Below are 15822 nucleotides of genomic sequence, written 5' to 3'. Positions count from 1 at the left end.
AGATGTCTAATTAGTTGGCTTCGAGGGAGACATTGTGAGCAAGCCATCTCAGAGGTACCTAGGGTAGGGCCTCTTCTCCTGTCCTCTGCAGCATCTGGAAGTGCCCACTCGATAATGGACTAAGACCACAGGTCTGATTCAGTATGGCAGGGCCTCTCTTTCTCTTGGTGGTGTAAACAGAAGTCATTTTGTCTCATCTTCCTTAAGCTTCTCTAGATTTGCACTGAGAACAGAAAGAGGTCTTGCTAAATATCATTGAGTCGCTTGTTCATTTTTCTTTCAGGGAGGAAAGTTCACAACTAATCAGATCTCCCCGGTGCACGATGTCAGATGTCAATGACACCACCTTCACACACGCCGTGTTCCTGCTCACCGGGATACCCGGGCAGGAAGCCATGTATCTCTGGATTGCTGTCCTCTTCTGCACATTGTATGTTATTTCTATAGTAGGAAATTCAGTCATTCTGTTCATTATAAAAACAGATTCAGTCCTCCACGAGCCCATGTACATTTTCCTCTCCATGCTGGCTGTCATAGACCTTTGTTTGTCTATAGCCACCGGACCAACAATACTGGGCATGTTTATCTTTAACTCTAGGGAGATCAGCCTTGATACCTGTTTTGCCCAGCAGTTCTTCATCCACTTCCTTCATAATGTTGAATCCTCTGTGTTCCTCTTGATGGCCTTTGACCGCTTTGTTGCCATCAGTAACCCGCTCAGATACACATCCATCTTATCCCCATCTAAAATAAGCAAGATGGGGCTGGTGTGTGTGCTAAGAGGATTGATTGTAATGCTTCCACTCACCATTCTCCTGAAACGGTACCGATACTGTCGAGCCAATGTCCTCTCCCACTCCTACTGCCTGCACCAGGAAGTCATGAAGATGGCTTGTTCAGACATCAGTGTCAACGTTATCTACGGCCTGTTTACTAAAATCTTCACAATGGGGTTGGACTCACTGCTCATCTTCATGTCCTATGTGATGATCCTCAAAACAGTCCTGAGCATCGCGTCCCGCACGGAGACCCTCAGGGCCCTGAACACCTGCGTCTCCCACCTCTGTGCCGTCCTGCTCTTCTACATACCAGATTTTAGTTTGAGTGTGATATACAGATTTGGGAAGAGCTCTTCTCTGTTGCTTCCACTGGTCTTGGGTTTCATCTCCCTACTGGTCCCACCCCTGATGAACCCAATCGTGTACAGCGTGAAGTGCAAACAGCTTCGTGCGCGGGTCATCAGGGTGTTCATCAAGTGAAAGGTCAGTTCCTCACAAGGCTCCAGTGCTGGTGACATGGGAGACAAAGAACTTCAGCCATGGACAAGGTCACTGCTTCCATCCTGGACCCTTACATTGGAGATGGGATAAGCTACTGATCTCCACTCTGCAGAGAGAGGTTCACTGGGGCTATGTCTAGACTGGCCAGTTTTTCCGGAAAATCAGCCGCTTTTCTGGAAAAACTTGCCAGCTGTCTACACTGGCTACTTGAATTTCCGCAAAAGCACTCACTTCCTACTGTAAGAAATCAGCGCTTTTTGCGGAAATACTATGCTGCTCCCATTCGGGCAAAAGTCCCTTTTGCGCAAAAGTTTTGCGCAAAAGGGCCAGTGTAGACAGCTGAGATTTGTTTTCTGCAAAAAAGCCCCGATCGCGAAAATGGCGATCGGGGCTTTTTTGTGGAAAAGCGCATCTAGATTGGCACGGACACCTTTCCGCAAAAAGTGGTTTTGCGGAAAAGCATCCGTGCCAATCTAGACGCTCTCTTCCAAAAATGCTTTTAACAGAAAACTTTTCCGTTAAATGTATTTCTGGAAAGTCATGCCAGTCTAGACGTAGCCACAGTGTGTAAGGTCTGAAGCAATGGTAGAAGGGCTGTCCTCACACACTGGTGAGGGAGGATAGAGCATTGTTGGAAGGAGACCAACGCTGGCAGCAGCATTTACATAGTGACGGTGCTCATGGACAGCCAGGGGACCGGAGGGACATTGCCCCATAAATAGCTATTTATGTGGCTGACCTCACAATTGCTGTCAGTACAGTCAATAAAGAGAAGGGAAGTGGCTTTTGTTTCCCATGGGACTTGGTCTGTCACTGTCCTGAGCTCTCTGGGTGCTGCCTGACCCCTGAGCTGTGCACAGGAACTACTCAAGGGGCACAGAGCACCACCGTCCCCCTCCTCCCTCAGCCAGAAGTTTGGGACTGAGTCATGTCAGAGACAGGATTATATCATGATCCCAAGGAGAAGCCAGTCAGGCAGCCCCTGTTGATTGCTCTGCACATCACACACCTGCTGGGCCCACTTCCAGCTGAGGCGGGGCAGAGCTGTGGGTGTGAGGGAGGGTTTGGCACACAAGAGTCCTGGCAAGAGACTCGGGCCCAGGTTCCTTCCCACTCCTTTGCTGCTCCTGCTTCCTGGAAAGCTCTGGAAACGGTCCTTAGCTCCCCAGTTGGTTCCTATCCTAGCTGGGCCCATTCGGTGTGTGGTGAACACTTTCTGCAAAAGGCAGTACTGGGAGAAATGCAGGTTCCACGTCCTCTCTGGGACTCCGCCCCTGAGTTGCAGCTTTCCCATTCAGGTCCCACCCTCACCCCCCACCACTTTCCCCCAAACACCACCCCCTGCTCCTCCTCATTACCCAAAGCCTCTCGCCCCCATTAGAAGCTAGAGCCAGGCCTTGGTAAGAGCTGCCCAGGGAGACAAAGCCACTGTGAAGCATCCTTTATGCCCTGGTTATATGGCTGGAGGGGCCTGAGAGAAGCCCCTAGCCTGTTTCCCTGCGCCCTAGGACTCCATCCAAGGGGAGATTGAGAGTCTAGGGAACCCAACAGCAGAGTGGTGGCCCAGGGCAGCTTTTGCCACGACCTGCCTCTGGCCGGGCTAAAGGGTGGAGCCTTGGGAGCAATGGAGAACCAGGGGGCAAAGTCTAGTGGGAAAAATGTGGGGAGTCAGCAGAAAAGGAGGAGCAGGGAGTCCAGCAAATCTGCACCAACACTGGCCCTAGAATGCTGGGTAGTGCGGGGCTTCTGTATGAAGGAGGAGGATGGGGCTGGGGGGCAGGAGAGCCCATGTTTTGGAGCCTCACAAAGGGGACTCTTGTTTGAAGTATTCCAGGCTGACAGTCAGCCATTACAAGGGTGCCTGCAGGGCTCACCTCGGCCCCAAGGTGAAAGGGCCCAGGCTCACAGAGGTTTCAGCAAAGGCTGCTGCCACGAGAGAGGGACAAACAGATGGGAAGAGGCTCTCAGAGGGCACATCTACACGGCAGGACTAAAATCAATTTAAGTGACACAAAACCTCATTGCAGAAAGAATAACAGGTATTTCGGAATAGGGCTTTATTTTGGAATACCATTTCACTGCCGTGTGTAGACATCGGCAGTTACTTCAGGCTTGTAAATTTCAAAAATGGCGCCCGGCCTGGAATATGCAAATCAAGCATGGGATATTTAAATCTCCGGCTTGATTTGCAATTCCGAATGCCTACATTTGCAGCCCTATTTCGAAATAGGCTGCAAGTATACACATACTCTGAGAGTATGTCTACACTACCCCGCTAGTTCGAACTAGTGGGGTAATGTAGGCATACCGCACTTGCAAATGAAGCCTGGGATTTGAATTTCCCGGGCTTCATTTGCATAAGCGGGGAGCCGCCATTTTTAAAACCCCGCTGGTTTGAACCCCGTGCAGCGCGGCTACACGGGACACGAACTAGGTAGTTCGAACTAGGCTTCCTAGTTCAAACTACCGTTACTCCTAGTTCGAACTAGGAGGGTAGTGTAGACATACCCTTAGAGATTAACGAAAATACATGCGAGCTGTGTCTACACTGGGCCACTTATTCCAGAAAATCAGCCGCTTTTCCGGAATAAGCTGCGAACTGTCTACACTGGCCCCTTGAATTTCCAGAAAAGCACTGACGATCTACTGTAAGAAATCAGCTGCTTTTCCGGAAAAACTATGCTGCTCCCGCTTGGGCAAAAGTCCTTTTTCTGGAAAACTGTTCCGGAAAAGGGCCAGTGTAGACAGCACAGTAGTCTTTTCCGCAAAAAATCCCTGATCGCAAAAATGGCGATCGGGGCTTTTTCCCCTCAGACTAGGTGATCATAGCGGCCCCTGCTGGCCTTTGGATCTGCTAGGGGTGTTAATGGCCCTGCCCTACCACAGGTGGTGTTGGGCTGGTAAACATGTCTCAGATTGTGAGGCACCCAGATGTAACAGTAGGCGCAAAGCTAAGCGCCTGAGTGAGATTCCAGCTCTGTGCACCTCATAAAACCAATATGGGGCACCGGGCAAAGAGCCTGTGCTTTTCCCAATGCCTCTTGCTGATGAGGCCCGCCACGAGCTTTGACAAGGCAACCCTGGGCTCCTCTGGCAGCTGTGCAGTAAGACAGGGAATCAGGAGGCAATTTCAGAGAGTGAAGGATCTGGAGAGCATTGCCTGGCCAAGCAGAGCCTAGATGGGCTGCCCCTCCCTCTGACCCTGCCCTCCTACCCCCTCCATGAGTAGCGAGAGCCATTCTAGCACCAGCCATAGACCTCACATCGAAATGTCCAACATCACCAAGTTTGAGGGTACCTTGATCGGGAGGAAGGGGTCCCTTGTGTGCAACAGTGAGCTAGAAGCAGGCATGTGGAGCTGGTCTTAGTCCACATCCTTTTCTATTAAGAAGGTGCATGGCCTTGCTTATCTGACAAACTCATGTCTCAGGCTGGAACAAGAGAAGGAAACCCTCCAAGCTGTGCCTCAAGTATCCAATGACTCTGGAAGCCCATCTAGCGGTCTGTAACATAACCCTGTTCCTTACAACCAGGGACTGCGTAGCCCAGAGCAGAGGCAAACAGCATCTCTGCCACGGCTGAACTGCGTGACCAGAAATGCCCACAAATTAGCCCTCAGGTCTTCCCTTTGTGATTGCTCCCCTTGGCTACATCTACATTGGCAAGATTTTGTGCAAATACTTTTAACGCAAGATTTTTTGCATTCAAGTATTTGCCCAAGAGAGCGTCTACACTGGCATGTGTTTTGCGTAAAAGCATCCATGCCAGTGTAGACGCTCTCTTGCGCAAGAAAGCTCTGATGGCCATTTTAGCCATCAGGCTTTCTTGCGCAAGAAATTCATGTTGCCTTTCTACACTAGCCTATTGCACAAGAAGAGTTGCGCAAGAGGGCTTATTCCTGAGTGGTAGCATCACAGTTCTTGCAGAAGAACCCCTGATTTCACACATTAGAACATCAGTGATCTTGCGCAAGAACTCCCTGCTAGTGTAGACAGGCAGCAAGTTTTTGCGCAAAAAAACCCATGCCAGTATAGACACAGCCCTTGAGAGAAAGCCAGCAGCACCACCTCTTGGATTTCACTGTGAGTCTCACACGATTGCCTGTCTTTCTTGAAGCCCCAACTTCTGGAATCCACTCCCTGTTCAGGGATCTCAGTTCTCAGTTTTCCTAAGCAAATGTTTGTAAGTTAATGAGTTGCAAGAAAGCTAGAAAATATGATGTAAGGAACCTCCCCAAAAAGCTGAGACACCAAAGACTCTCCAAAAGAACCTCACATGAATATACTTTTGCATCTCATTATTTCTACCCTACTCTCAATATTTGACTCATTTCAAGTGAGGCATGGCGACACTCCACCCCCAGCTTGAAACATCTGCAGAGCAGGTAGTAAAAGATAAAAATAGCAGCAGAATTTTGAAAAGCACATCAGAAGCAGGAAGCCTCTTTCCCTTGCCAGCCTCTGCACTTCTCCCCTTGGTGGGAAGGGCCTGAGGAAAAACACCCCCCTATCTGGACAGGCAGCCTTCCCCTTAGCTGGGCTTGTAGTTTTTCCCTTGAATAGGGAGCCCAACCTCTCCTTCTGCAATCCCTCACTCTCCTGCTGATTCGCAACTGAGTAGCTATTGATGTTTCTATCTACCTGTCTCTCTTCCCTCCTCCACCCACCAGGCAGGGCTTCTAAAAGGTCTCAGGCAGAAGTGAAATCAGCTGACCCTAAAAGCCAAGAAAGCCCTGTACCAGCTGCTCCTAATCCATGTGAGACAACCCCTTGTCAGCTGCTCCTGCCTGACCTGAAGTGACTCAGTTCTAATTAACAGGAGGGGAGTTGGCTTTTTACCCTTCTCCAGCTGCCTTTTCTCACTCTCCTGCAGCCCTCTTGTTTGTCAGGGCACTAAACCATGATCAAGCTGTGGCTGAGAGGTAAATGAGTTCTTTGCCTTGGTCTTCCCTGCAGAGCATGTGAGGTGAAAAAAAGAAAGAAAAAAAAAAGAGGCGGCACTGTACCACATTGAGATATCAGTAGAGGAGGTTTTGGACTAATCTGATACATGGAACAGTAATATGTGACTAGTTCCATGTGGGATTCACTCAAGAGTTCTGAAGGAACTCAAATAGCAATTTGCAAAAATCTATGACATATCAGAAACAGTAAAAACGATATGAAATCTACAACTTATATCAGACCTCTCTGCCAAGACGATATTGATTTATAAACAAGTCTCTAGAGATGAGCCAGGCCAATAAGCCTAAATTCAGTACCAGACACATTGGTGGGAAAGATACTAAAGACCAGGGCTGTGTCTAGACTGGCCAGTTTTTCCGGAAAAACTTGCCAGCTGTCTACACTGGCCGCTTGAATTTCCGCAAGAGCACTGACTTTCTACTGTAAGAAATCAGGGCTTTTTGTGGAAATACTGTGCTGCTCCCGTTCGGGCAAAAGTCCCTTTCGTGCAAAACTTTTGCGCAAAAGAGCCAGTGTAGGCAGCTGAGATTTGTTTTCTGCAAAAAAGCTCCGATCGTGAAAATGGCGATCGGGGCTTTTTTGCGGAAAAGCGCGTCTAGATTGTCCATGGACGCTCTGTTCCGAAAATGCTTTTAACAGAAAAGTTTTCCATTAAAAGCATTTCTGGAAAATCATGCCAGTCTAGACGTAGCCCAGGATTGTATCTGTCTCTCACTCTCACACACACACAAACACACAATTACAGCTTTTCAAAGGGAAATCACGCCTCTGCGATCTATATAGATTCTTTGAGGAGGTTAACAAACATATGGACAAGGATGATCCGCTGCATATATTGAACTTGGACTTTCAGAAAGACTCTAAGGTCCTCCACCAAAGGTTCTTAGGAAACGAAGCACTCTGGGGAGAAGAAGGAAGTTTCTATCATGGATTAGTAACGTCTTTAAGAAAAAGAAATAAAGGGTAGCAATGATCACGGAGCCATTAAGCTTCTAGAGCACCAGTAATGGCCCTCACTAGCACATTTAGAATTATAAACAGATCCACGCTTCGTATTTCTAACTCTACATATAAGAATGATCCATGCACAAGAACTGGAGGTACACATTCAGCAGACTTCAGTATTAATATTGACTTGTTACAGGAGCTATTTTGACAAAAATATCTTCAAGTTATGGATATTCATGTTCATAAGTCAAGTTTCATAAATCATGGGGGGGTGACATTCACCCAAACTAAACTAAACTGTTTTCTTTTCATCTGTATTTTTGGGGTGTGATGTCATAGACCATGGTTCATTTCTCTCTGAGATCTTAGCTGCCAAGACGTTGCTCCGCTGTGTCTGTCTGGATCCCAGAGACAAATTTGAGGATTTTCATCTGCCTCTCCCTCATTACATAAATGAAGGTTACACAGACAGAGTCTATGGCTGCCCTCTGGGTTTAGAAACATCAAAAGCTCCCCACCAGTCTACAAATTGTGTGTTGTGCCCATCAGCTACTCTAACCAGCCTTCCCACCAGTGTGTAGCCCACTCCTTCCTGTACAACACCCCTTGAGCAGATCATGTGGGTAGTGACTACAGGCCTTGGTAGCGCATCTCTGATCAGCCTGTGCTAGCAGGGAGCTGGAAAGGGTTCTAGAGCAGCTGTGGAGGCCCAGAGATTGTGGGTGGCTGGGCCTGGCTACCAGTGGGTCAATGAGATCTGTGCCTAACTTTGGGGACCCCTGTTCCCTAGGTTCATCTTTTCACTCCTTAGTATTAATTCCGGAATGATTCAAAGGATGTTTCCATGTATGGAGCCTTGTGGAATCTCCTTTCTCTTGCCTGCACACTGGCTTTGTAATGCAGGAAAGGGGGTTACCAGGCAGAAATCCGGTTCATTATTATTATTATTTATTATGTCATAGCTGTGACAGTGTCATTGTTAGCAGTCATCCCTCCTCGAGGTAGCCATGGGAGCATTCAGGTCCACATGAATATTGATCAGAAGCCCAGATTCCAGGAACAGAGTCTGCAGGCCAGTTGTTTAGCATCACCCCCCATCTCCTGGGGTTTAGCCTCCTGCCGTTTGCCATTGGCTGTCATGGGGGCTCAAGCTGGTGTACACAAACCAAGCATCTGAGGTTCCCCGATGACCAAGTGGCCCCAAGGGAAGGTACAAACATGCTGCATAAAGGCAGTGGCCTCCCTATCTGAACACACACTGCCTGCTGCCTGTGCAACCTCTCTGGTGACTCATCCGTTACAGTGAATACCTCTGGTGCCAGCGGCTCCCTTCTAGCAGGAACTGGGTATGTTGGCAGGTTTCACTGTCTGTAACAAGCCAAGTGCAGGGCTAAGGCTGCAGGCTGTTTGCAGTGGCAGTTGTTCTGTGCAGCAGCAGAGGACTCAGCTGGACTGTTGGGGTGACTCAGTGATGCGGTTGGAAGGGAGGCAGCATTAGGGAGCTTGGGAACCCCTCACCCTACAATTGCCCAAGCTCTATGTTTGGTGGTTCATGTTAAACAGAAATCCGACTTTCAAAGTGAGCTCAGAGGGATAAAACTCTGATGCCTCCAGTTAAAGTTTCACAGAGGGTCCTATTTCTGGAAGTGCCATGTGCTCTGGGCTCCATCTGCCAGGGGCTGACCAAGGGGAGACCCCACAGACACATTCCCAAATTGCTTTCGGTTTATTTGTTGCTGGAAATGTAATCGGCAAATGCATTGTCGAGGTTTTATGCTCTGGCTTTACAACAAGAATTGGATATGGAATTCAGAGCACTGTAACAGCTCTGATAGGGGGTATTTCTGGTCCCTGAGTGGTTGGGAGCTTCAGCATTTATGCCCTATAGGGACCTCTCACAGTTACAGGGCTACCCGCATCTCTGATCCTCTCTGGTCTGATCCTCTCTCTGAATTCCATATCCAATTCTTGTTGCAAAGCCAGAGCATAAAACCTCGAAAATGCATTTGCCGATTACATTTCCAGCAACAAATAAACCTAAAGCAATTTGGGAATGTGTCTGTGGGGTCACGTCAGGCCTCATAGCCTAGACTCTGATGAGGTGGAATCCATGATCCTCCCACCCTCAGATGGAGTCCTGTGCTACAGCGCACTGTGGGTTGACTGTGCTTGACCAGCAGGCCAGAGTGGGTTCAGCACCTGTGGTTCTTCCTTTTGGGAGGCTGTGACAAGTGGTGAGATGGGACCACCCAGCCGTCCTGAACCAAAGTACTGTGCAATCTGAACAGCAGGAAGAAAGCGTAAGATCGGAGATCAGGAGAGATAAGGGATCTCTCGGAAAAGGCTTTATTTTCCGCAAGATCCGCGTCTAGACTGGTGCTTTTTTCCGGCAAAGCTCCAAGCCGAAAAAAAGCGGCAGACATTTTTATGCTAATGAAGCGGGGGAGATTTAAATCCCCGCTTCATTAGCAATTGCGATACGTCTAATTTCCATCCCTTTTACGAAAAAGGGATGCAATCTAGACGTAGCCTATAGGTTTCACCTCATACATTCATCACAAACACTCCAATATTATACACTCCCATTATAGCTTTACAGTAAACATACCAAGAAGGGGATTTAGCATAGGCATTTATTATGTCAGTCTCTTACAGTGCTGAAGCAATCCAAATGTCAAATCTCTATTTTGAGTCTCACTCTAACCCAAGACATTGGCTCTGAAATTAGATTCCGGGAGTGGGAACGGGTTGGCATGTGTGTGCTCAAGTACAGGTGTGTAAATGTTAGGCCACATCTTTTTATTGTAATACAAATATTATGAGGTGAGATTTCCTGACATTCTTGATTGTGAAAAGCCAGCAGCAGCATTGGTGGAAATCTCTACAGTGGTAACTTTAGTGCGTAATGGCTTTTCCTTTAGAAAGTGTTTCAGAAGTACTCCATATACTCTTTGCAACGGGTTTATGCAATTTACCTTTGTTACATGAGTGCTTGTGTGATATTCTCTCCTGATAATGAAACAGACACTGTATCTAACACTATCAGGGTCTTTCAGGATCTCTTCAATACCTGTGTAAGATTTTCCAAAAAGTCTGAGAGAACAACATCGTGGGTCTGTGTTCCAGCAAAGAAGTGCATGAAATAGGACTGTAATAATGGTTACATGTAATTGACACCATCAGCTGTCACACTAGCATGACTGAGATCACTTCCACACTGACCTGGATGTTAATGCAAACTGAGCTTTTTGCCCGTATTTGGGATTCAGTTCTCACCCCCACCGAGCTGAAGTAACAGTGTTAACTTGTAATTTCACATGTATGTACGGACCCTTGCATGGGGGGAGGATATAGGTCCTATGAGGATGAAGAGAAGCCGGATTCATAAAATCATAGAATACTAGGACTCGAAGGGACCTCAAGAGGTCATCGAATCCATCCAGTCCCCTCCCCTTATGGCAGGACCCAGTACTGTCTAGACCATCCGTGATAGACATTTATCTAACCTGCTCTTAAATATCTCCAGAGATAGAGATTCCACGACACACCTAGGCAACGTATTCCAGTGTTTGACCACCCTGACAGGTAGGAATTTTTTCCTAATGTCCAACCTAAACCTCCCTGGCTGCAGTTTAAGCCCATTGTTTCTTGTTCTATTCTCAGAGGCCTGGAAGAACAAGTTTTCTCCCTCCTCCTTGTGATACCCCTTTAGATAACCGCTATCATGTCCCCCCTCAATCTTCTCTTTTCCAAACTAAAGAAGCCCAATTCTTTCAGTCTTTCTTCATAGGTCATGTTCTCTTGACCTTTAATAATTCTTGTTGCTCTTCTCTGGCCCCTCTCCAATTTCTCCACATCTTTCTTGAAACGCGGTGCCCAGAAATGGACACAATACTCCAACTGAGGCCTAATCAGAGCAGAGGAGAGCGGAAGAATGACTTCTTGTGTCTTGCTCACAACACACCTCTTAATTCAGTCAATATAGGCCAGGCAAAGACCTTTAGTTTCTCTTCGAGAGATTCTTGTGGGTCAGAGTGTATAACTGGGGACATTTCGGGAGGGAAATTTAATAGAGCCCAGGTCTGATCTAATTTACACATGTATATCTGGAGTGATACTATTGATGACAATTGTATTGAATTCAAAATGTAGTGCTCAGCATTTATCCAATGGGGTGTGAAGATGCAGCGGCATGATTTGTACTTTTTGGCGTGTAGAAAATAAATAAATATATAATGAGGCAATGGAACTTATTTATAAATAGCTCCAGTGCAACACAGTTACATATAATAGCCATTTTCACAGTACACTTGCCATGCATTTACACATGTCATGATTCAATGGGCCACATCCAGTGCCAGAGAGGGTGTGTGTGGGAAGATCACACCTGTAAAATCACATCATGCTCAAGTAGTCAGCGGAACTCCCAGCTACAGGATGTCCATGAGGAACAGAGCTTAGCAGGATGCAAAGAGGGACTGGATATGCACATAGTGTGACAGACCCAGACTGGCTGGCTGCGGTAGTCTGGTCAAAGGTGAGTACGCTCATCACTGGATGAATAATTTTCTGTTCACCAAAATGACCGGGGCAGAGGCTGCTCCAGAGTAATCAGAAATGAGCTAGAACCAGTGAAGTCAGGCAGATACCACTGGAAACCTGGAGCCAGTTAAGAACCTGCTACTAGCGATTAGGAGAGACCCACTAATCAGAACACTTGCAGCCTATTGAGAACCGACTGGGATTTCAGACAGGGTGACACGCGAGGGGCTGGGAGTAAAGCGGAGCACTATGGAAGAGCTGGGAGTGCGAGTGTGGTCATGTGCCAGGAGCAAGTATGCTGGAATGGGCCATCTGGGGAAATGGCCCAGGCCAGGGCTATAGGAAAACTACCTGTTACTGTTGCCATTAAGGTCCCTGGGCTGGAATCCAAAGTAGAGCCTGGGCCCGGGGTTCCCCCTAAACCTCCCCACGCCACAGACACACCCCACACGAGGGGAGACTGAGATTAAGGAGGGATCTCACCCCAAACCCATTGACTGGCCTACAACGAAGGTGGCTCAGGATACTGTGACCCCTGCCTCCTGAAAGGAAGAGAGGCTACGTCGAGGGTCACAGTGAGCCTCTGAGGCAAGCCCTAACCATGTAGAAGTGCGGGATTCCTGAGGAAAAACTGGAGCTTTGCCCCAGTGGCTAACCAGAGAGCCCTGTTACTCTAGAGGCGACTGATTTAAAAAACTCCTAGAAGATATCTAATTAGTAGGCTTCGGTGGAGACATTTTGAGCAATCCATCTCATAGCTACCCAGGACAGGGCCTCTTCTTGGGTATGTCTAGACTATTTGGCTCCGTTGACGGAGCCATGTAGATGAGTTTACTAGACATAGGAAAATGAAGTGGCGATTTAAATAATCGCCCCTTCATTTACATCAAAATGGCTGCCACGCTGTGCCGATTAGCTGTTTGGTGGCACAGTGGGGCAGTCTTGTCCACCACTCCGGTAAACCTCATTTCACGAGGCATAACGGAGCAGTCGATGGAGCCATGTAGTCTAGACATACCCCTCCAGTCCTCTGCAGCAATTGGAAGTGCCCACTCGATAATGGACTAAGACTACAGGTCTGATCCAGTCCGGCAGGGCCTCTCTTTCTCTTGGTGGTGTAAACAGAAGTCATTTTGTCTCCTCTTCCTTAAGCTTCTCTAGACTTGCACTGAGAACAGAAAGAGGTCTTGCTAAATATCATGGAGTCTCTTGTTCATTTTTCTTTCAGGGAGGAGAGTTCACAACTAATCAGACCTCCCCAGTGCATGATGTCAGCTGTCAATGACACCACCTTCACACACGCTGTGTTCCTTCTCACCGGGATACCTGGGCAGGAAGACATCTATCTCTGGATCGCTGTCCCGTTCTGCTTCATGTATGCTACTTCGATAGTAGGCAATTCAGTCATTCTGTTCATTGTAAAAACAGATCCAAGCCTGCATGAGCCCATGTACATTTTCCTTTCCACATTGGCCATCACAGACCTAGGCTTATCTCTAGCCACCATGCCGACGATACTGGGCATGTTCTTGTTTAACTCCAGAGAGATCTGCTTCGATGCTTGTTTGGCCCAGCTGTTCTTCATCCACTTCTTTCAATGCATTGAATCCTCTGTGCTTTTGTTGATGGCCTTTGACCGCTTCGTTGCCATCAGTAACCCGCTCAGATACACATCCATTTTATCCCCGTCTAGAATAGGCAAGATGGGGCTGCTGTGTGTGCTAAGAGGATTGATTGTAATGCTGCCACTCACCATTCTCCTGAAATGGTACCGATACTGCCGAGCCAACGTCCTCTCCCACTCCTACTGCATGCACCAGGACGTCATGAAGATGGCTTGTTCAGACATCAGTGTCAACGTTATCTACGGCCTGTTTACTAAAGTCTTAACAATGGGGTTGGACTCACTGCTCATCTTCCTGTCCTATGTGATGATCCTCAAAACAGTCCTGAGCATCGCGTCCCGCACGGAGACCCTCAGGGCCCTGAACACCTGCGTCTCCCACCTCTGCGTGGTCCTGCTCTTCTACATTCCAGACATCAGTTTGAGTGTGATATATAGGTTTGGGAAGAGCTCTTCTCTGTTGCTTCAACTGCTCCTGGGTTTCATCTCCCTACTGGTTCCACCCCTGATGAACCCAATCGTGTACAGCGTGAAGTGCAAACAGCTTCGTGCACGGCTCATCAGGGTATTTGTCAAGTGAAGGGACAGTTCCTCCCGAGTCTCCAGTGCTGGTGACAAACGGGTGACAAAAAACTCCAGCCATGGACAAGGCCACTGCTTCCATCCTGGACCCTTACATTGGAGATGGGATAAGCTACTGCTCTCCACTCTGCAGAGAGAGGTTCACAGGGTGTGTAAGGCCTGAAGCAATGGTAGAAGGGCTGTCCTCACACACTGCTGAGGGAGGATAGCGCATTGATGGAAGGAGACCAACGCTGGCAGCAGCATTTACATAGTGACTGTGGTCATGGAGAGCCAAAGGACTGATCTCACAATTGCTGTCAGTACAGTCAATAAAGAGAAGGGAGGTGGCTGTTGTTTCCCATGGGACTTGACCTGAGCTCTCTGGGTGCTGTGTGACCCCTGAGCTGTGCACAGGAACTACTCAAGGGGCACAGAGCCCCACACTCCCCCTACTTCCTCAGCCAGGAGGTTGGGGCTGAGTCTTGTCAAAGACGGGTTTATATCGTGAGCCCCAGGAGAAGCCCATCAGGCGGCCCCTTTTGGTGACTCTGCACATCACACACTGGCTGGGCCCACTCCCAGCTGAGACGGGGCAGAGCTGTGGGTGTGAGGGGGGGGGGCCTGGCACACAAGAGTCCTGGCAAGAAACTGAGGCCCAGGTTCCTTCCCACTCCTTTGCTGCTCCTGCTTCCTGGAAAGCTCTGGAAACGGCCCTTAGCTCCCAAGCTGGTTCCTATCTTAGCTGGGCCCATTCGGTGTGTGGTGTACACTTTTTGCAAAAGGCAATACTGGGAGAAATGCAGGTTCCACGTCCTCTCTGGGACTCCGCCCCCGAGTTGCAGTTTTCCCATTCAGGTCCCACCCTCAGCCCCATCACTTTCCCCCAAATGCCACCCCCTTCTCCTCCTCATGACCCAAAGTTCCCCCTGTTAGAAGCTAGAGCCAGGCCGTGGTAAAAGTTGCCCAGGGAGACAGAGCCATTATGAGGCACCTCAGACCCTCCTTCTGCTCTGGTTATGTGGCTGGAGGGGTCTGAGAGAAGCCCCCAGCCTGTTTCCCTGCTCCCTGGGACTCCATCCAAGGGGAGATGGAGAGTCCAGGGAACCCAACTGCGGAGTGGTGGCCCAGGGCAGCTTTGCCATGACCTGACTCTGGCCGGGCTAAAGGGTGGAGCCTCGGGAGCAATGGAGAACCAGGGGGCAGGGTCTAGTGGGAAAAGATGTGGGGAGTCAGCAGAAAAGGAGGAGCAGGGAGTCCAGCAAATCTGCACCAACACTGGTCCCAGGATGCTGGGTAGTTTGGGGCTTCTGTATGAAGGATGAGGATGGGGCTGGGGGGCAGGAGAGCCCATGTTTTGGAGCCTCACGAAGACTGAGAGTCAGCCATTACAAGGGTGTCTACAGGTCTCACCTTGGACCCACAGTGACAGGGTCCAGGCTCACACAGGTTTCAGCAAAGGCTGCTGTCACAAGAACGGGGCAAACAGATGGGAAGAGGCTCTCGGCCAGCATATCTACACAGGAGGGCTAAAAATCAAATTAAGCTACACAACTTCAGCTACGTCCATTGCATAGCTGCAGTCGAAATAGCTTAATGGGGCATTTTGCGCTGTGGACACAGCAGGGGGTCGAAGGAAGAACACTCTCCTTCCAACTTCCCTTACTCCTCGTGAAATGAGAGTGACCAGGAGCCAGACTGAGATGTCCTCCAACTCATCATGATTTTGAAAAGGAAGTCTGGTGGTGTTGATGCGTGCCATGTTATTTCGAAATAACATCAGTTACTCCCGAAATAACACTGCTTTGTAGACATACCGAGAGACACAGGGAAACTAGGCGGGCTCCCAATAACTCCTTCCCTTGGTTTCCATTCCCAGCTTTTGGCAAACATAAGCCAGAGT

General features: G+C 48.7%; 2 protein-coding genes across 2 annotated transcripts; both read left to right on the top strand.

The window, feature by feature from the left end:
- The first annotated feature begins 323 nt into the window (after window positions 1-323).
- LOC102445620 (olfactory receptor 51G2-like) lies at window positions 324-1259 on the top strand. Its single transcript, XM_006113144.2, has one exon. The coding sequence runs from the start codon at window positions 324-326 to the stop codon at window positions 1257-1259; it is 936 nt and encodes a 311-aa protein (XP_006113206.2).
- Window positions 1260-8216: 6957 nt separating this feature from the next.
- Window positions 8217-14263, top strand: LOC102445376 (olfactory receptor 51G2-like). The gene is made up of 2 exons (XM_006113143.2): window positions 8217-8538; window positions 12963-14263. Exon 2 carries the CDS (start codon window positions 13000-13002, stop codon window positions 13936-13938), a length of 939 nt encoding a protein of 312 aa, XP_006113205.2. The 5' UTR covers window positions 8217-8538; window positions 12963-12999; the 3' UTR covers window positions 13939-14263.
- Window positions 14264-15822: the final 1559 nt, after the last annotated feature.

The sequence above is a fragment of the Pelodiscus sinensis genome, chromosome 1, assembly GCF_049634645.1.
Source record: "Pelodiscus sinensis isolate JC-2024 chromosome 1, ASM4963464v1, whole genome shotgun sequence".
Lineage (NCBI taxonomy): Eukaryota > Metazoa > Chordata > Testudines > Trionychidae > Pelodiscus > Pelodiscus sinensis.
The sequence above is the reverse complement of the archived record's forward strand: the minus strand, read 5'-3'. Positions and strand labels throughout refer to the sequence as shown.